This window comes from Oncorhynchus gorbuscha, linkage group LG12 (assembly GCF_021184085.1).
Source record: "Oncorhynchus gorbuscha isolate QuinsamMale2020 ecotype Even-year linkage group LG12, OgorEven_v1.0, whole genome shotgun sequence".
Taxonomy (NCBI): domain Eukaryota; kingdom Metazoa; phylum Chordata; class Actinopteri; order Salmoniformes; family Salmonidae; genus Oncorhynchus; species Oncorhynchus gorbuscha.
The window spans coordinates 41788166-41808759 of NC_060184.1; the positions used below are offsets into that span (position 1 = coordinate 41788166).

Sequence of the window (20594 nt, forward strand, 5' to 3'; positions counted from 1 at the left end):
CACATAGTCATTCAAGGGTTTTTTCTAAATTGTAGAATAATAGTGAAGACAACATTATGAAATAACACATATGGAATCATGTAGTAATCAAAGAAGTGTTAAATCAAAATATATTTAATATTTGAGATTCTTCAAAGTAGCCACCCTTTGCCTTGATGACAGCTTTGCATACTCTTGGCATTCTCTCAACCAACTTTACCTGGAATGCTTTTCCAACAGTGTTGAAGGGGTTCCCATATATGCTGAGCACTTGTTTGCAGCTTTTCCTTCACACTGCGGTCCAACTCATCCCAAACCATCTCAACTAGGTTGAGGTCGGGTGATTGTGGAGGCCAGGTCATCTGATGCTGCACTCCATCACTCTCCTCCTTGATAGTTCCACTAAGCGCAAACCAGATGGGATGGCATATCGCTTCAGAATGCTGTGGTAGCCATGCTGGTTAAGTGTGCCTTGAATTCTAAATAAATCAGACAGTGTCACCAGCAAAGCATCCCCACACCATCACACCTCCTCCATGCTTCAAGGTGGGAACCACACATTTCGGAGACCATCTGTTCACCTACTCTGCATCTCACAAAGACACAGCGGTTGGAACCAAAAATCTCAAATTTTGACTCATCAGACCAAAGGACATATTTCCACCGGTCTTAATGTCCATTGCTCTTGTTTCTTGGCCCAAGTAAGTCTCTTCTTATTATTGGTGTCCTTTAGTAGTGGTTTCTTTGCAGCAATTCGACCATCTGCTCTGAACAGTTGATGTTGAGATGTGTATATTACTTGAGCTCTGAAACATTTATTTGGGCTGCATTTTCTGAGGCTGGTAACTTGATGGTTTTTACGACTGACCTTCATGTCTTATTGTAATGATTGTCATTACTCTTTGCTTATTTGAGCTGTCCTTGCCATAATATGGACGTGGTATTTTTACCCGATAGGGCTATCTTCTGTCTTCTTCTACCCCTACCTTGTCACAACACAATTGTTTGGTTCAAATGCATTAAGAAGGAAAGACATTCCACAAATGAACTTTTAACAAGGCACAGCTTGCATTCCAGATGACTACCTCACGAAGCTGTCATGAAGGCAAAGGGTGGTTACTTTGAAGAATCTCAAATGTTAAATATATTTTGATTTGTTTAACACTTTCTTGGTTACTACATGATTCCATATGTGTTATTTCATAGTTTTGATATTATACACACACACACCATAGTCAGGGTTGGCAAAGGATGTAGTAATGCTAGACAGAGAGGGCAAATGGCACACGGTGGGAAGGAAGTTAGCCTATGTGTAGCTCAGATGTTTTCACTTTGAGCCGGCATGGTGGCCTAGTGGTTAGAGCATTGGACTAGTAACTGAAAGGTTGCAAGTTCAAATCCCTGAGCTGACAATGTACAAAATATGTTGTTCTACCCATAAACAGGCAGTTAACCCACTGTTCCTAGGCTGTCATTGAAAATAAGAATTTGTTCTTAACTGACTTGCCTAGTAAAATAAGGATAAAATATTTTTTATTTTTTTACTATGTGTACAAAAATGCTTCCTTGGCTCATTTTTGGACAAACCTACTCAATGGGGTGGGGGGGGGGTAAGTTGAGGCACAGGGACAGGGTGTTCAGCCACCTACAAATTGTTGTACTGAATTAAATACTACCACTACCTTGTTAAAACCATGTCTATCTTTACTTCCCAAACATAATTAAACACAATCACCATAGCTTTTTTGGTCTCGTAATCATTTTAAGCATTTTTTTTTTACCTGTTATGGCTGCGATCCCCGTACAGGGACCAACATCTTAGCACAGGCTTAACATCTAACGAACACTTTGTACTTTTTTTTAAACACTTTGGACAGGCCCATTAAGGGGTATGTGTGTAGATTTGATGATAATTATTTTAAATCATATTTTAATCCATTTTAGAATAAGGCTGTAACGTAACAATGTGGAAAAAGTCAAGGGGTCTGAATACTTTCCGAATGCACTGTGTGTGTGTTCCAGTCTATATAACAAGGTATATCTGTACAGAAATCACAGTACGGATTTAGCCCTGCTCAAACATTAGCTTTCATTCTGTACTACGTTGGAGTTGCTAGCCAAACATTGCTGTAAGTGCACGTGAACATTATGCTAGTTCCCAAGGGGGTTTATATATGCTTTTGCTAACGGTCTTATTGGAAACTCAGTGCCGTCAGTGGAGTAACTGGCCTAGCTAATGGTATTCCCTTCTGTAATTACCTTAGAATAATCAATACTGTGTGGGATGAGTGAAAACGTGTATGCTCACCCCCAATTTCAGATCTGGCTATGTAAAAATCTTCACAAAGCACTCAATGATCATTTTGCTTTCTCACATGTTTTACTGAGCATGAGTGTGCCTTTGTGTGTATGATGTACTGTATGTGTATGTGGGTCATTTGTGCGTGCCTCTTATCTCTGTGTGTGTGTGTCCTGTATTTATAAGTCATGGGGAACTGAGATGAGGCAGTCCTCGTATCAGAGGGTTTTGTCTGTCGCGCTGGGGGAGTCCTTAGGTGAAGACACAAGGGTTCAGATCGTGAGTGCAGGAGAAAGTCATGTTTCTGAATCTATTAACACAGCAAATGACAGATGCTACTACTGCATTAATTCCTTTCCGCACATCTTTGTTTCTCTTTCATTCTCTATCCCTTACTTTTTATTCTCTTTATATTCCCTCTTTCATGCCCTCACCAACTGTACTTCCATGCACTCACCCTTTTATCTGCTTCTGTCTTTGCTTCCCTCTCTTCCCTCTCTTCCCTCTCTCTCTCTCTCTCTCTCTCTCTCTCTCTCTCTCTCTCTCTCTCTCTCTCTCTCTCTCTCTCTCTCTCTCAGGTGTCTCTCTCAGGTGTCTCTCTCTTGGTTTTTAATTATCTCCCTCCTTCCTTGTTCCCATATCAGACTGCTCTCTCATCCCTCTGTATCTGTGTCAGAGCATATCATTACGTCTGGGACACCACACACACACTGCTGCTCCTGCTGTGTGCGAGCTGCACGCTGTGCATCTGACTGGTGCTCTCTCTCTCTCTCTCTCTCTCTCTCTCTCTCTCTCTCTCTCTCTCTCTCTCTCTCTCTCTCTCTCTCCCCTTCTCCCTCACTTTCACTCTCTCCCTCCATCCCAGTCAGCCGCCCCCTCTGGCTGGTGTAGTGTCATTCCCTCCCTACAGCTGAGGGAGCTTCTGTCTTCTGTTAACACAGCGCTCCTCATCCCCCCTCTCTCCCCCTTCTCTCTCTGTGTTGTCCGCTTGGAGGGCTTTCTGCGGAGCACCACAGCCTTTATCCCACTCCCGTCTCTAGCTTTACAGTGAGCCGTGATCGGCTCCTTCAGAGCAACTTCTGCCTCCATCTCGCTCATCCTTCTTCTCTTGGTTTGCTATGTCGGCAGATTTTTCTCTTTTGCTTTTCTTTTTCTTCGTTGACCCCTGGCTTCTAAAGGGGTAACCACAGAGTGACATCTCTTTTTGGAGTAGTATTGTACCCTGGTTTGCGTGTATGTGAATGAGAGTGTTTCAGCCTGCTTAAATGCCTGAGCACGAGTGTGAGGGCGCATGAGGGGAGAGTGTGAGGGAGATTGTGTGTGTGTGTGTGAGAGAGAGAGAGAGAGAGAGAGAGAGAGAGAGAGAGAGAGAGAGAGAGAGAGAGAGAGAGAGAGAGAGAGAGAGAGAGAGAGAGAGAGAGAGAGAGAGAGAGAGAGAGAGAGAGAGAGAGTATTTGCTGTAAGAGTGCGCATGTGCCGTGAATGGCCGCGCACTGTGTGTGTGCCAGTATATACGCTTTTGCGGGGGCATGCTGGGTCGGAGTGTGTGTCTCAGACAGTGTGTGTGTTCACGTCACTCTGTGACTGCTGTGGTGCATCTCTGGGGGGAGGAGGAGGATAGGATATGAGCGGGCCTGGGCAGTGCTAGAGGGCCATGCAGACTCTGAGCAGGCTGCAGACCTGTGGCACTCGTACGATGATGGCCATGGTCCGCACCTCCCTTCAGAAAGTGGTGGTCTTCCTACACAGGCTCCAGAGAATGGCCATCTCATCCCCACGTTATCACAAACTCTGCAAGGTGAGTCACAGAACGAAAGACAGGGAGAGGAAGAGTTCTGTCCGACGCTCTTTCATTCCTGTTTCAGTCATTCGTTCATTTGTTTTGTCTGTTCATTCAGAGTTTTGGTTCTGTATTGTGATAGAGTTGATTAACTGTGTGGGTTAGTTTGTTCATCTTTTTGGGTTGGGGCATTTTTATAGCACTTTGTCTCTCAAGAATGCCTAGTTTTATTCATGGCTTTTGATAAAGTTAAAGAGTGAAATACTACTTTTGCTGGATGTTAATTTATAACATTGTTATATGATTATATTACCTCACCTCATCACCAAGTCCTTTCACATCTCTGACTATTTTGGGGCTTGCATATTTAAATTGTGACTCATGTTTCTGTCAACAACTCTCTCCATCCTGTTATCTGTTTGGGAGAGTGTTGACGCCTGTGGTTGTCACCTCCACAGTGTGTGTCTGCATATTCCTGGCTGGATACGGGACTGATTTACTGCCTCAGCTGCACGTCAAGTAATCAGGCTCTGCTGTGTGTGTGTCTGCTGTGTGTGTGTGCGTGTCTGCTGTGTGTGTGTGTGTGCGTGTGTTTGCTGTGTGTGTGTCTGCTGTGTATGTGCAGGTGTGAGAGCGTGTGTGTTATTGCCTGTGTGTACAGTCTTGTCTCCGCTGTGGTGGAGTAAACAAACTAACAAGGTAGAGAAGTTGTGTGTGTGTGTGTGTGTGTGTGTGTGTGTGTGTGTGTGTGTGTGTGTGTGTGTGTGTGTGTGTGTGTGTGTGTGTGTGTGTGTGTGTGTGTGTGTGTGTGTGTGTGTGTGTGTGTGTGTGTGTGTGTGTGTGTGTGTGTGAGAGAGAGAGAGAGAGAGAGGTGCATTGTGAATGCCTGAACCACCATGCACTATGGTATAGCTGTGAGTAAGAGGTACAATGAGTTTGTATTTTTAATAAACTGTAGTCTACTTGTTATTACACTGAAGGATATATCGCGAGGTTGCAAATGACCGCTTTAGTCAGAGACACTGCAGGGAGCGATGAAATATGGACCAGCTGCTCAGGAGGATTAGAGCTGGCCAGCCGCAAACACAACTGTTTGTGTGTGTTTTTGTTTAACTATCCTTGCGGGTACCAGAATTCCTAAACAAGGAAGTCTTAAACAAGGAAAATTCGGACAAGTGGGGACATTTTGACAATCCCATCAAGGAAAAATGCTATTTTAGGTGTTACAGTTAGTGTTAGAAGTTAGGGTTAGGTATAGTTTTATAGTTAGGGTTTGGGGTTAATGTTAGGCACAGGGTTAGTGTTATGGTTTGGTTAAGGGTTAGGGGAAATAGGATTTTGAATGGGAATAAAAGATTTCGTTCCCACAAGGATAGCAATACAAAACTGTGTGTGTACAGTGGAACCAATTATCATTAGCAAACGGCTGCAATCACGCTTTAACACGCATGTTAGCCTTGGATTTAATTTATTTCATCGTTTCTCCCAAGGCAAATCTCCCTCTTTCTCTCTCCACCTCTCACTCTCACTCTCGCTCTCGGGTCTTTAATTTCCCTCTCTCAATTCATCTCTTGCTATATATTCTCTCTTGCTCCATGTCTGAATACCAACACTTGCATTCTAAATAGTATGCATTTTAGGTATGGGAAAATATAAGGTTTTATAGTATGTGACATTTCAAGCGCATTAAATGGCAGGATGTCATACTCACCTGTAGATTAGTGAGCGCAAACAGAAATGTACAGAAACAGAGAAAGTGCATGATAGACATAATGGGAGAGTTTTTAAAAACAGTAAATTTCCCTCTTTCACTCGCTGGTTAATTCCCTAGTACAAAGTAGGCACTTGTTCTTTGCTCATTTAACCAACCATCTGTGTTGGTTGAATCTCCCTGTGAGCAGCCAACCTCGTCTGATCACTACTCTGTTACTACCATCTCCTGTTAATAACACTCACTCCACACTTTTCTAACTTATCATAATACAGACCTATGCATTCTGCACTTGGCCACCTTCCCGTGGGTTTCACCAGTAATTCTTCGCTCGTTTAACCTCCCTTGGGAGGAGCCGACTTACCGTCCTGCACCCAGTGGGAGAATTCCATCATTTTACACTCAATTACCCTCCCCTGGGTCGCATCAGACATTCTGGGCTCGTTGGGCTCACCCTGAGAGGATCAGTCATTCTGGGCTCGTCTGGACTCCCATGGGTGCGCTCACTGTCTGGCCGGCGGTAACAGTGCTTCTTGATGATGAATGTGCGCTCGGCTTGTTCTCTCTGGGCTTGTCTCGCTGTTACCTGGCTCTCCTACTCGGGAAATAGCCTGGCCTCTGGGCTGACAGTGCTGGCCATAACCCTATACCAGGGATCATCAACTAGATTCACCCGTGGTCCGATTTCTTGAGCGGATGGACAGGGGGTCGGAACATAATTACAAATAATTTGTAGACTACAAATTGACCGGGATCAGAAAAGTTGTGGGGCCAAGTAAAATCACTCGCAGTGTGTGTGTGCGTGTGTCATGAGTCTGGTGTATTTGCGCTGGAGAGCGTCGAAGGCCCCGATGGCTATTTGCATTGCACTCAGCTCTGTTCTGTCTGTGTAATCACTGTCTGCAAATATGCTGAAGGGCACTCTGGTCTCAGGAGGAGTGTCCTCTTACTCTCATTACACTTTCTGGGGAGTTTGTGTGTGGTGTGAGATGGAGAGACAGAGAAAGCAAGACAGAGAGAGAGAAAGTGTGTGTGTATCAGGGAGAGAAAGTGCGCATTAACACTGGCAGATGCCATCCATAAAATAGCCTAAAGCAACAATCCATCCAGTTATATTGTCCCTTCAGTCCCCTTGCCCTGTGACTAACACATTGGCCCCTGTTCCTACACCACCCCTCCATTCACCACTCCCGCTCAGTTTTACCCCATGAAGGGTGAGTCAACCCTGGGCACAGAGTGCAGCACCTATGCTTCTCTACCTTTGTGCTCCACCAGGACCAGGGCCCTGGGTCATTAGTATGCGTTACATCAGTGGCACAGGACCGCAGGAGTGTGGACACGCATCATTCCCCCTGGACTAGGTGGCCAGGTCGGGCTGTTTGTCTTGAAACACACATTCTTACACTCAACACTAACTTGCACGCAACACACACACAGCTATGCTACACAATGCAAGGTGACATAGTGATAAGTTGTGAGAGAAAATGATATGATAACAAATTCAGAAGTACCAATCATTTGAATTAATTTAACAACAGTCAGAAAGCCCAAGGACAATAACTTGAAATGAAGCACTGATTTCTGCCATTACCCACATCAATGGTAAATTACTTGATCTTCCGGCATTTGATAATTGATTTATGGCTCAAATAATAACTAAAAACTATTTGATTTCAACTGTCACTCAAGTTATAAAGTGTCCATTACCTTAAGTGAATGCATTGCAATGGAGTGTCGTAAATGAATTTGAATGCTTTATACACAATATTTACAAAAGTATGTGGACATGCCTTCAAATTAGTAGATTTGGCTATTTCCGCCACACACGTTGTTGACAGGTGTATACAATCGAGCACAAAGCCATGCAATCTCCATAGACAAACATTAACAGTAGAATGGCCTTACTGAAGAGCTCGGTGACTTTCAACATCATAGGATGCCAACTTTCCAACAAGCAGTTCGTAAAATATCTGCCCTGCTAGAGCTGCCCCAGTTAACTGTAAGTGCTCTTATTTTGAAGTGGAAACGTCTAGGAGTGAGTTGTGAGGTGTGTGTGTGTGCGTGTGTCTAGGAGCAACGACGGCTCAGCCGCCAAGTGGTAACCAATACAAGCTCACAGAATGGGAGTGTCGAGTGGCGAATCACATAGCATGAAAAATTGTCTGTCCTCGGTTGCAACACACACTACCGAGTTCCGAACTGCCTCTGGAAGCAACGTCAGCACAATAACTGTTCGTCGGGAGCTCCATGAAATGGGTTTCAATGGCCGAGCAGCTGCACACAAGCCTAAGATCAAAATGCCAAGTCTCGGCTTGAGTGATGTAAAGGTCACCGCCATTGGACTCTGGAGCAACCTGAAAGCACATACCACCGCATTTAATCATGGCGAGACGACTGGAAGCATAGCCGAAAAAAACTGTATAGTTATTCCCTTAACTGACTTGCCTAGTTAAATAAAGGTTAGGCAATCAAACAAGCAAAGTGTCAGTATAGAGACAAAGAGGAGTCGCAATTCAACGGCTCAAACACGAGATGTATGTGGCAGGGTAGACAGACAATCATGGTTTACAAAAGGAAAATCAGCCCCGTCACGGACATCGACGTCTTGCTCCAAGACAAATTAAACAGCTACTTTGCGCGCTTTGACGACAATACAATGCCACTGACACGGCCCGCTACCAAAGACAGTGGGGTCTCCTTCTCTGTGGCCGATGTCAGCCGGCCCAGGCAGCATCCCTAGGCGTGTCCTCGGAGCATGTGCAGACCAGCTGGCTGGCGTGTTTACGGGCATATTCAATCAATCCCTATCACCAGTATGTTGTCCCCACATGCTTCAAGATGGCCACCATTGTTCCGGTTCCCAAGAAAGCTAAGGTAATTGAACTAAATGACTATCGCCCTTAGCACTCACTTCTGTCATCATTAAGTGCTTTGAGAGACGAGTCAAGGACCATATGACCTCCACCCTACCTGTCACCCTAGACCCACGCCAATTTGCTTACTGCTCTAAAAGGTCCACAGATGATGCAATCGCCATCACACTGCCCTATCCCTTCTGGAAAAGAGGAATACCTATGTAAGAATGCTGTTCATTGACTACAGCTCAGCATTCAACACCTTTGTACCCTCCAAACTCATTATTAAGCTTGAGAACATGGGTCTCATCCCGCCCTGTGCAACTGGGTCCTGGACTTCCTGACGGGCCATCCCCAGGTGGTGAAGGTAGGAAACAACATCTCCAGTCCGCTGATCCTCAACACTGGGGTCCCACAAGTGTGCGTTCTTTGCCCTCTCCTGTACTCCCTGTTCACCCACGACTGCGTGGCCATGCACGCCTCCAACTCAATCATCAAGTTTGCAGACGACACTACAGTGGTAGGCTTGATTACCAACAACGATGCGACTCAGAGTATGGTTTTAAGTTCCTCGGTGTACATACTGAAACGGTCCACTCACATAGACAGTGTGGTAAAGAAGGCACAACAGTGCCTGTTCAACCTCAGGAGGCTTAAAAATGTGGCTTGTCACCGAAAAGCCTCAATAACTTTTACAGGTGCACAATTGAGAACATCCTGTCGGACTGTATCACCGCCGGTATGGCAACAGCACCACCCACAACCCACAACCACAGGGCTATCCAGAGGATGGTGCGATCAGAACAACGCATCACCAGTGGCAAACTACCTGCCCTTGAAGACACCTACAACACGCAATTTCACAGGAAGGCAAAAAAGATCAGCAAGGACAATAACCATCCAAGCGTCTACCTGTTTCCCCCGCTTCCATCCAGGAGGCGAGGTCAGTGCAGGTGCAACAAAGCTGGGACATAGAGATTGAATAACAGCTTCTATCTCAAGGCCATCAGATTGTTAAACAGCCACACAGAGGCGGCTGCCTACCTACAGACTTAATATCATTGGCCACTTAAATAAATGGAACACTAGTCACTTAATAATGCCACTTTAAGAATGTTTACATATCTGTCATTACTCATCTCATATGTACAGCTGAAGTCAGAAGTTTACATACACCTTAGCCAAACACATTTTAACTCAGTTTGTCACAATTCCTGATATTTAATCCTATTAAAAATTCCCTGTCTTCGGTCAGTTAGGATCAACACAGAATGTGAAATGTCAGAATAATAGGAGAGAGAATGATTTAGTTCAGCTTTAATTTCTTTCATCACATTCCCAGTGGGTCAGAAGTTTGCATACACTCAATTAGTATTTGGTAGCATTGCCTTTAAATTGTTTAACGTGGGTCAAACATTTCAGGTAGCCTTCCACAAGCTCCCCACATATAAGTTGGGTACATTTTGGCCCATTCCTCCTGACAGAGATGGTGTAACTGAGTCAGGTTTGTAGGTCTCCTTGCTCGCACACACTTTTTCAGTTCTGCCCACAAATGTTCTATAGGATTGATGTCAGGGCTTTGTGATGGCCACTCCAATACCTTGACTTTGTTGTCCTAACCCATTTTGCCACAACTTTGGAAGTATGCTTGGGTCATTGTCCATTTGGAAGACCCATTTCCGACCAAGCTTTAACTTCCTGACTGATGTCTTGAGATTTTGCTTCAATATATCCACATAATTTTCCCCTCTCACGATGCCATCTATTTTCTGAAGTGCATCAGTCCCTCCTGCAGCAAAGCACCCCCACAACATGATGGTGCCACCCGCGTGCTTCACGGTTGGGATGGTGTTCTCTTCATTTACATTTACATTTAAGTCATTTAGCAGACGCTCTTATCCAGAGCGACTTACAACTCTTCGCCTTGCAAGACTCCCCCTTTGTCCTCCAAACATAATAATGGTCATTATGGCCAAACAGTTCTATTTTTGTTTCATCAGACCAGGGGACATTTCTCCAAAAAGTACGTCTTTGTCCCCATGTACAGTTGCAAACCGTAGTCTGGCTTTTAATGGCGTTATTTGAGCAGTGGCTTCTTCCGCTGTGCGGCCTTTCAGGTTATGTCGATATAGGGCTCTGTTTACTGTGGATATAGATACTTTTGTACCTGTTTCCTTCAGCATCTTCACAAGGTCCTTTGCTGTTGATCTGGGATTGATTTGCACTTTTGCACACCAAGTACTGTCACGACTTTCACCGAAGGTGGCTCCACCTTCCCTGAGCAGTCTACAATTTTTTTCTGGGGTAAGCTGATTCATTTTCCCATGATGAGCCAGAGGCACGAGTTTGAAGGTAGGCCACCATTCACTTCGCCCTGTTCAGGCGGCGGTCGTCGTCACCGGTCTACTAGCTGCCACCGATTCCCTTTTCCTTTTCTGTTGGTTATGTCTGTATTAGTTTCACCTGTTTCTCGTTTGGGGTTTGGTTCAGGGCTATTTAAGCCTTCTATGCCCAACTGCTTTGTGCGGGCTTGGTTCTCTGTTCTGTTTGTGGATGGTTGTGTGTCATTATTTTGCCTGTTGTTTTTGGCGTGACCTGTCTTACCGGAATAAATATGTTTTTCCCTAAACCTCTGCTCTCTGCGCCTGACTCCCACCCACCACTCCTAGCAAGTACGTTCATCTCTAGGAGACAGAACGTGTCACCTTCCTGAGCAGTCTACAATTTTTTTCTGGGGTCTTGGCTGATTCATTTTCCCATGATGTCAAGCCAAGAGGCACTGAGTTTGAAGGTAGGCCATGAAATACATCCACAGGCACACCTCCAATTGACTGAAATTATGTCAATTAGCCTATCAGAAGCTTCTACAGCCATGAGATCATTTTCTGGAATTGCCCAAGCTTTTTAAAGCCACCATCAACTTAGTGTATGTGAACCTCTGACCCACTGGAAATGTGATACAGTGAATTATAAGTAAAATAATCTGTCTGTAAACAATTGTTGGAAAAATGACTTTTGTCATGCAGAAAGTAGATGTCCTAACCAACTTACCAAAATTATAATTTCTTTAACAAGAATTTTGTGGAGTAGTTGAAAAAATGAGTTTTAATGACTACAACCTAAGTGTATGTAAACTTCCGACTTCAACTGTATATGCTGTATACTGTATCCTTCATTATCTATTCTTTGCTATCTACTGCATTTTAGCCGCTCTGTCACCGCTCATCCATATATATTTTATACTTAATTATTCTCATCCCCTTCCTTTTCTAGATTGTGTTTATTAGGTTTTGTTGTGCAATTTGTTAGATATTAGGTTTTGTTGTGGAATTGTTTTACCTGTTAGATACCTGTTAAATACTGCTGCGCAATTTGTTAGATATCAGGTTTTGTTGTGGAATTGTTTTACCTGTTAGATACCTGTTAAATACTGCTGCGCTGTCAGATCGAGAAGCGTAAGCATTTTGCTACATTCGCAATAACCTCTGCTAACCATGTGTATATGATAAATATAATTTCACTTGATTTTATTTGGAAACGTGTTCTCCGGAGTGATGAATCACGCCTCACCATCTGGCAGTCTGACAGACTAATCTGGGTTTGGCAGATGGAGAAGGGGAACGCTACCTGCTCAAATGCGTAGTGCCAACTGGAAAGTTTGGTGGAGGAGGAATAATGGTCTGTGGCTGTTTTTCCTGTTTCGGGCTAGGCCCCTTAGTTCCAGTAAAGAGAATCTTAACGCTACAGCATACAATGGCATTCTGTACTTCCAGTTTGGGATGGCCCTTTTTTGTTTCAGCATGACACAAAACTAGGTCCATACAGAAATGTTTTTTTTTTCCCAGAGAAGAACTTGACTGGCCGGCCCAGATCCCTGACCTCAACCCCATCGGACACCTTTGGGATGAACTGGAACGCCGACTTCAAAGCCAGGCCTATTCGCCCAACATCAGTGCCCAACCTCCCTTATGCTCTTATGGCTGAATGGCAGCAAGTCCCAGAAGCAATGTTCCAACATCTAGTGGAAAGCCTTCCTAGAAGAGTAGAGGTTGTTATCTTCTTGATGCACCCATCCCTTTAGCGGGATCATTTCCGTCAACATCCGCTGAATTGCAGGGCGCCGAATTCAAATTAAATTATTAAAAATATATAATTTTCATGAAAATTGATTGTAAATAGTAATTGCTATTAGCTAATTCATATTGTGGTTTCTGTCTGCTGAGAGTTAGCTATATATGACCTCTTGTGTTATGTCAATCTTTCCTCAGTAGGCGCCAGGACTAATGTAGCCTACATTTTCTAGTTTGGATGATTGTGTTATGCAATGTCTGAACATTGCATCCAAAAATAGACTTGTTTCTGTGAAAACTCAAACCGTGATTGTTGCGTCAATCGAAACTGGATGTTCTAAATAAATATTAATCACACCGGTTTGATCGTACGCTGCAGGGACGACTGTAGAATGATCACACCCATTTGTTGGTACGTTGCAAAGGGTTCAGGTAGAAATGGCAACATCCTATTCTCTCCTCCTCTTTCTCTGCCAAGCTCTATAGCTGTCATTTACTTGCATCCTAAACATTTCTCTTGGTATTTCTCTCTATTTAACCTTTCTGTTCCCTCACTCTCTCTCTCAGTATTCCCATATATCGTGGCAGTAATGGCTATTATCCATCTAGTGCTCTGGTTATGAGGAGATTGTGAGGTTGCATTAATGCCTCTTGGCCCAGGCTCATACTAATGGCCCAGTTTTTATGAATGTTTTGTTTTAGAATAGCACATTGCGGTCACGTCCACCCCACAGTCCTGCTCTTCGTTAGGATACCTAATTTACAGTACTCTAACCTTTATGGATGGGTCTTGTTCCCATAGGGAGTGGGAGATAGAGAGATGAGGAGACAGTCTGGGCAGTTATGAAGATAGAGAATGTGACAGAAAGGCAGGGAAGAGACATTACTAAGACAGAGAGTGTCTTGAGAGAAAACACAGCGATATAATTGACATGATAGAGAGCTCTCTCCCTCCCAGTATGTGAAGGCTTTTATCCCAGTGAGGGTCCAGTGGTAATGTCGATTACTGTAGTCCAGATGGGTGATGTGGAGTCAAAGTGATCGTCACCATACCAAACTATACGGTTGGAATGGATGAATGCAGCAGTTGATTGTACAGAGATTAGATTGATGCAGACATTCACACTCAGAATGTTATTCCTCTGCTGACTCGTCCATTGTTTTCCTGGTCTCTCTCATAGTGAAGGGAAGGCAGATGGTCATTGTTCATATTTTGGGAGTACCCATTTATGGCTCTGCTGTGTATTCTAGTTTCATTGTCAATTTTGGCCGGTGTTTGACATCCACTAACTATGACCAGCCCTGACCTGAACAGGTTAGATTGGGCCTGGAACAGAGAGCGAGAGAGAGGCAGTGATAGAGATGATTTCCAGCAAACAAACAAGTGATGGCTTGTATTTTCACCCCTTTTTCTCCCCAATTTCATTGTACCCAGTTGGTAGTAGTTACAGTATTGTCTCATCACTGCAACTCCCATACGGACTCGGGAGAGGCAAAGGTTGAGAGCCATGCGTCCTCCGAAACACAACCCACAGTGCTACTTGACACAATGCCCATCCAACCCAGAAGCCAGCTGCACCAATGTGTCAGAGGAAACACCGTACACCTAGCGTGCACTGCGCCCATCCCACCACAGGAGTCGCTAGTGCGCGAATGAGACAATGCCGGCCTAACCCGGACGACGCTGGGACAATTATGCGCCATCCCATGGTCTCCCGGTCACGGCCGGCTGCGACAGAGCCTGGACTCAAACCCAGAATCTCTAGTGGCACAGCTAGCACTGCGATGCAGTACCTTAGACCACTGCGCCATTCGGGAGGCTCGAAACCTAACTCTTGAGCTTAAAATAACCTTTGTCCTCATGGGGATGTGGGAAAAGGGGATTTTAGGTCCCCCACAAGGATATAAGAACCAACACGCATGCACATACACACACACATAACCCTTGTTTAACTGTCCTTATGGGGACCAACAAATGTATTCCCAATCAAAATCCTATTTTGCCTAACCTCTTATCCTTAACCCTACCTCTAACCTTAACCCCAAACTCAAAAACTAAACCTAAACCAACCCTCTAGGCGAAATGTCTGAGTCATTACATGAGACCGTGTGTATGATCAGTAATCCTCCCTCAGTTCAGACCATCAAGCCTAACCCTACTCACATAAAAAACAACGATACCTCTCTTATTCTCTCTCCCCTCTTCCTTATGTTATCTTTCCTCTCTCCTCCTCCCTTATGCACTTTTCCCCTCTCATTTCCTTATTTTTGCGCCTCTTCTCCACTCTTACTCACTTCTTTGCTTCTCATATTCTCCTACCTCTTTTGACCTTTTCCCACTCCCCCTCCTCATTTTCTCATTTTCTCCTCCCTGCCACTCTCTCTACAGGGTGTGTCTAGTGCCACCCTGCACACCCTACAGCTTTGCTTCATGTGCCCTCCTCCAATTTATACATCATCAGCTCTTTAGGCACTGGCTTCGTCAATATTCTATTGGTGCCCCTGCATATGCTACTTCCCTTCCTTCTTCTCTCTCCCCCTTGCAGTTAAATTACATTCAAAGTGCCTTTATTGGCATGGGAAACATATGTGGCAGGTAGCTTAGTGGTTAAGAGTGTTGGGTCAGTAACCGGATCTGCACTGGTTCGAATCCCTGATCCAACTAGGCAAAAAAATCTGTCTATGTCCTTGAGCAAGGCACTTACCCTAATTGCTCCTGTAAGTCGCTCTGGATAAGAGTGTCTGCTACGTGACTAAAATATAAATGTTTACGGTGCCAAAGCAAGTGCAATAAACAAAGGTGAGAAGAAACAAATTTAACCTTAACAAAAAAACTATTTGAAATTAACAGTAAACATTACACTCAGTCCCTCTTCCTTTGTGTCTCCTCAAGGCTTCTATGATGGTTTCAAGTGATGTATCATAGATATGTGCTGTACTGTAGCATCTGCATTCTTCTGGCTCTGCATGAAGCATAACGTTACATGACCATGAATGATTAATCAAAGCCTCTCTCTGACACGCCAACATCAGTTCAGTCACTCAATTGACCTGTATTTAGTTCTAACATGGCTGAGGGCCGTGTGTGTGTGTGTGTGTGTGTGTGTGTGTGTGTGTGTGTGTGTGTGTGTGTGTGTGTGTGTGTGTGTGTGTGTGTGTGTGTGTGTGTGTGTGTGTGTGTGTGTGTGTGTGTGTGTGTGTGTGTGTGTGTGTGTGTGTGTGTGTGTGTGTGTGTGTGTGTGTGTGTGTGTGCACTTGAGTTTGTGTGAGAAGATGACTCGTCGGCAGCCTACATGTGTCAGTATCAGTCGGATGTAATGGGTGGAGATATAACTCGAGGGCCTAATTGTAGAGCAGAAGAGAGACAATTAATAAAGAGAAAAATGGAGTGAGATATAAAAAATATAAAGAGAGAGAACGAGAGGGCACGAGAGAGAAAAGGCAGAGCATGCCCTGAGAGGTAAACACAGTGCAATACATTGTGGAGAATGACTATGTCAGTAGGAGATTAAAGATAAATCATTCTATAAATAGTCTGTAATCTGCAGGAGGCCTGCAGGGGACCATGGAGAACATATTGTCAGCACTGAGTAAAACAAGCAGTATAATAGTGTATACAGCACTACAGGAGGGGAAAAGAGCAGCACGTTAGAGAGTGGAATATGATTGACTGTTGAGTTTCCATTTATTGGAGTTTTTCCCCCATCACGGCTTATATTGTGCCTGTATTGTGGGAAAATGACAAGTGGAAAAAGAAAAAGAGGTGTGTGCGTGTGACAGAAAATAATAATGTGTGTGTATACAGTGCCTTCAGAAAGTATTCACACCCCTTGACTTCTTCCACATTTTGTTGTGATAAAGCCTGAATTTAAAATGTATTAAATGGAGATGATCTACCCACAATACCCCATAATGTCAAAGTGGAAGAAACATTCAAACATATGTGTTTTATTTTCCATTCATAAAAAAAACTATCTTGATTACATAAGTATTCAACTCCCTGAGTCAATACAGGCCACTCAGGAACATTCATCGTTGTCTTGGTAAACAACTCCAATGTATATTTGGCTGTGTGTTTTAGGTAATTGTCCTGTCTGTTGGAAAGCAGAATCAACCAAGTTCCTCTAGGATTTTGCCTGTGCTGAGCACTATTCCATTTATGTTTATCCCCCCAAAAACTACCTAGTCCTTGCCAATGACAAGCATACCCATAACATGATGCAGCCACCACCATGCTTGAAAATATGAAGAGTGGTACTCAGTGATGTGTTGTGTTGGATATCTGTGGTCCTTCTGTAGCTCAGTTGGTAGAGCATGGCGCTTGTAACACCAGGGTAGTGGGTTTGATTCCCGGGACCACCCATACATAGAATGTATGCACCCATGACTGTAAGTTGCTTTGGATAAAAGCGTCTGCTAAATGGCATATATTATTATTATTATATATTATATCCCCAAACATAACACTTTGTATTCAGGATAAAAAAATATTTATTTACCAAATGTTTTGCAGTATTACTGTAGAGCCTTTTTCCGAACAGGATGCATGTTTTGGAATATGTTTATTTAACTTCACCATGCTCAAAGGAATATTCAATGTCTGCTTTTTTTAACCTATCTATCAGTAGGTGCCCTCTTTGCGAACCAATGGAAAGCCTCCCAGGTCTTTGTGGTAGAATCTGTGCTTCACAATATTGCACACAGAGTGAGTCCATGCACCTTTTAAAAATTATTTTTGGAGATAAGGCGTAAGTCCATGCAACTTACTGTGACTTGTTATCCCATTTTTTCTCTTGGACTTATTTAAGCTTGCTGTAACATAAGGGTTAAATATTTAATAACTAATGACTAATTTTCATTTTTCCTCCATTTGTAAACATTTCTAAAAACATAATTCTACTTTGACATTATGGGGCATTGCGTGTAGATCAGTAACACAAAATCTCCATTTAGTCCATTTTAAATTCAGGCTGTGAGACAACAAGTTGTTGAAAAAGTCTGGAAGTGTGAATACTTTCTGAAGGGACTGTATGTGTGTGTTTGTAGTGTGTGTGACTCGTACATTGAACAGAGCCTTACCTGTGTGTGTATGTAACGGATATCCCCAAAAGTCCCCACAAGGATAGTAAAACAAGGACAATTCTCCCTCGTGGTCCCCACGGGGACAAAGGCTATTTTTGGGGTTAAGTTTAGGGTTAAGGTTACAGTTAGGGTTAGGGTTAGAAAAAGAGGTTAGGTTTAGGAGTTAGCACACAAACATGTAAAAAACAGTCTTGAACTTCTATTGATCTGTCCTTTCATTTATTTTGTCTCAATCTCTACTTCCTTCTCTCCTTCTGTCACACACACTCAAGTTCCATCAGGCTCTCTCATTCCCCTCTTCATTTCTCTCTCTCCCTTCCTTCCTCTCATCTCTCTCTATCTGACTCTCACATTTTTTATCTCCTTGACTTTCATTCCCTCTCCCTCTCTGTGCGTGTCTCTGCATCCCTTCCAATCTCATCAGCATTTCACTCCTGATGCCTTCTCTCACTATCAGTCAGATACTCATTCAGCTCTTTCTTTTCACCATCTCTCCCTTCCTCTTGCTCTCTCAACGTCATCGGTGCATTGCCCTCCGGGGTATCACAAGTACACAGACAAAAATGGTGCTTTGAATTTACTTAATTCAAATTTGTACATCGGTTCAGCATGAACGCAACATGTTAGATAACTTATTGACGCTACCCATCCCTTTAGCGAGATAATTGTCATCGACAACCGCTAAATTGCATAGCGCCACATACAAATAATATTACTAAAAATATTTATATTCATTAAATCACAGGTGCAATATAGCAAAACACAGTTTAGCCTTTTGTTAATCCACCTGTCGTGTCAGATTTTGAAAATGTGCTTTACAGCGAAAGCAATCCAAGCATTTGTGTAAGTTTATCGATCGCTCGACAAAACATTATGAACACCTAGCATCAAGTAGCTTGGTCACGAAAATCAGAAAAGCAATCAAATTAATCTTCTGATGTTTTCACTCACGAGACTCCCAGTTACACAATAAACGTTCATTTTGTTCCATAAAGATTATTTTTATATCCAAAATACCTCAGTTTGTTTGGCGCGTTATGTTCAGAAATCCACAGGTAAGAGCAGTCACGACAACGCAGACAAATCCCAAATAGTATTTGTAATGTCCACAGAAACATGTCAAATGTTTTTTTTATAATCAATCCTCAGGTTGTTTTTAAAATATATAATCAATAATATATCAACCGCAAATGTCTTTTGCAGTAGGAGAGGGAAAGGCAATGGCTGCCCAAACTGTGTTGCGCCAAGCAAAACGCTGCTGGCACCCGGCCATACAATGTTGCGATGTTATCTTTCTCGCTCAATTTTCAAAATAAAAGCCTGAAAATATGTTTAAAGACTTGACACCTTGAGGAAGCGATAGAAAAAGGAATCTGGTTGATATCGCTTTAAATGGAGCTAAGGCAGGCAATGGAACATGGAGTTTTCAAAATAGAAGCCACTTCCTGGTTTGATTTTCCTCAGGGTTTCGCCTGCAATATCAGTTCTGTTAATACTCACAGACAGTATTTTGACAGTTTTGGAAACTTCAGAGTGTTTTCTATCCTAATTTGTCAATTATATGCATATTCTAGCATCTGGTCCTGAGAAATAGGCTGTTTACTTTGGGAATGTTATTTTTCCATACATAAAAATAGTGCCCCCTAGCTTCAAGAGGATAAACACAATTCTTTATTTTTCAGTTTAATTATTTTATTTTTGTCAAGCAAATATAATTTCTTCAAGTAAATGCATTGTAATGGAATATAATCAATTTAACACGGTTAGGTAAAGATCATTTTATTTTAATTAAATTTGTAGCTTCAAATGGATTTGATCATGTTCTCTAAACCTGATCACTACTTAATGATTAACATGATTTTAACATTCTATTATTTGTCCAACTTATATTATGGACAAGGTTCTGCATAATTATTAATGTAAGCACAGGATGGAATGCTGCGATCTTCTACCTTAGTGTTTGTATTTACACAAATGAATAAGGAAATAAAATCATATGCTAAAGATGTGTAACCACGGAGCAAGAGACCATTTGTATCAGTGTAAAAGGAGGCAAAAGGCATGTGTTTAAAATAATGATAATTTCAGCTCTTTGGAATGACAAATGTCCATTCACTGACATTCAGCGTTCAATGAATTGCACAGGTCTAAATCACAGTAATGTATATCTGTATAAAAAAAGACTTGCCCTAACAATGATTGGTCACACTCTCTAATGCATTTTGTTACAAAAGTAGGTAGTTATTTTTCATAAGGAGTAACAGACAAAGGATGAGGTAGGTATGTGTACATATTGGTGCATGTTAATTCTATTGACTAAAAGTCACTACAAAGTGAAACTGAACTTTTTCCATAAGCAGCAAAGAAAACTAAGGGCATCTACTCAAAACACCATACAAAATGTCTAACAAAATCACGACAGCGCCATCTTTAAACATGCTCATTCTGTTTTGCGTTTTTGTGAACAATCTAACAAGTTCAACAAATAAGTCAGACATACAGTGTGAAACACAACCTACAGTCTGAAACACACAACAAAACAGCTCACTGAACCAGCCTGTTAAATGCAACAGCTTTGTTAAGTGTTCCCCACACACATAATGAATACTGTTTCTTCTCTTGAGTGTCTGTCTGTCTGTCTGTCTGCCCTTTGTGTGTCCTTTGTGTGTGCATGTGACTGTCTGCTCTAGAAGCTGCCCTGCTAAATATCAGTGGGCTTAGCGCCCGGGGCTTAATTAAAAAACAATTACCTTTTAGTTTCTGTGGGCGTCCCATGGGGACGGGCAGAGGGCTAATCTGGTCGTAAGTGTGACAGACC

At 42.9% G+C, this 20594-nt stretch overlaps 1 protein-coding gene across 1 annotated transcript in view; it reads left to right on the forward strand.

The window, feature by feature from the left end:
• Positions 1 to 3766: 3766 nt before the first annotated feature.
• The window catches only part of LOC123991024 (utrophin-like), a 172398-nt gene continuing 155570 nt past the window's right edge, over positions 3767 to 20594 (forward strand). Inside the window, 1 exon segment of the mRNA XM_046292145.1 lies at positions 3767 to 4076. Within this exon segment, the coding sequence (XP_046148101.1) occupies positions 3933 to 4076 (144 nt within the window). The 5' untranslated portion in view covers positions 3767 to 3932.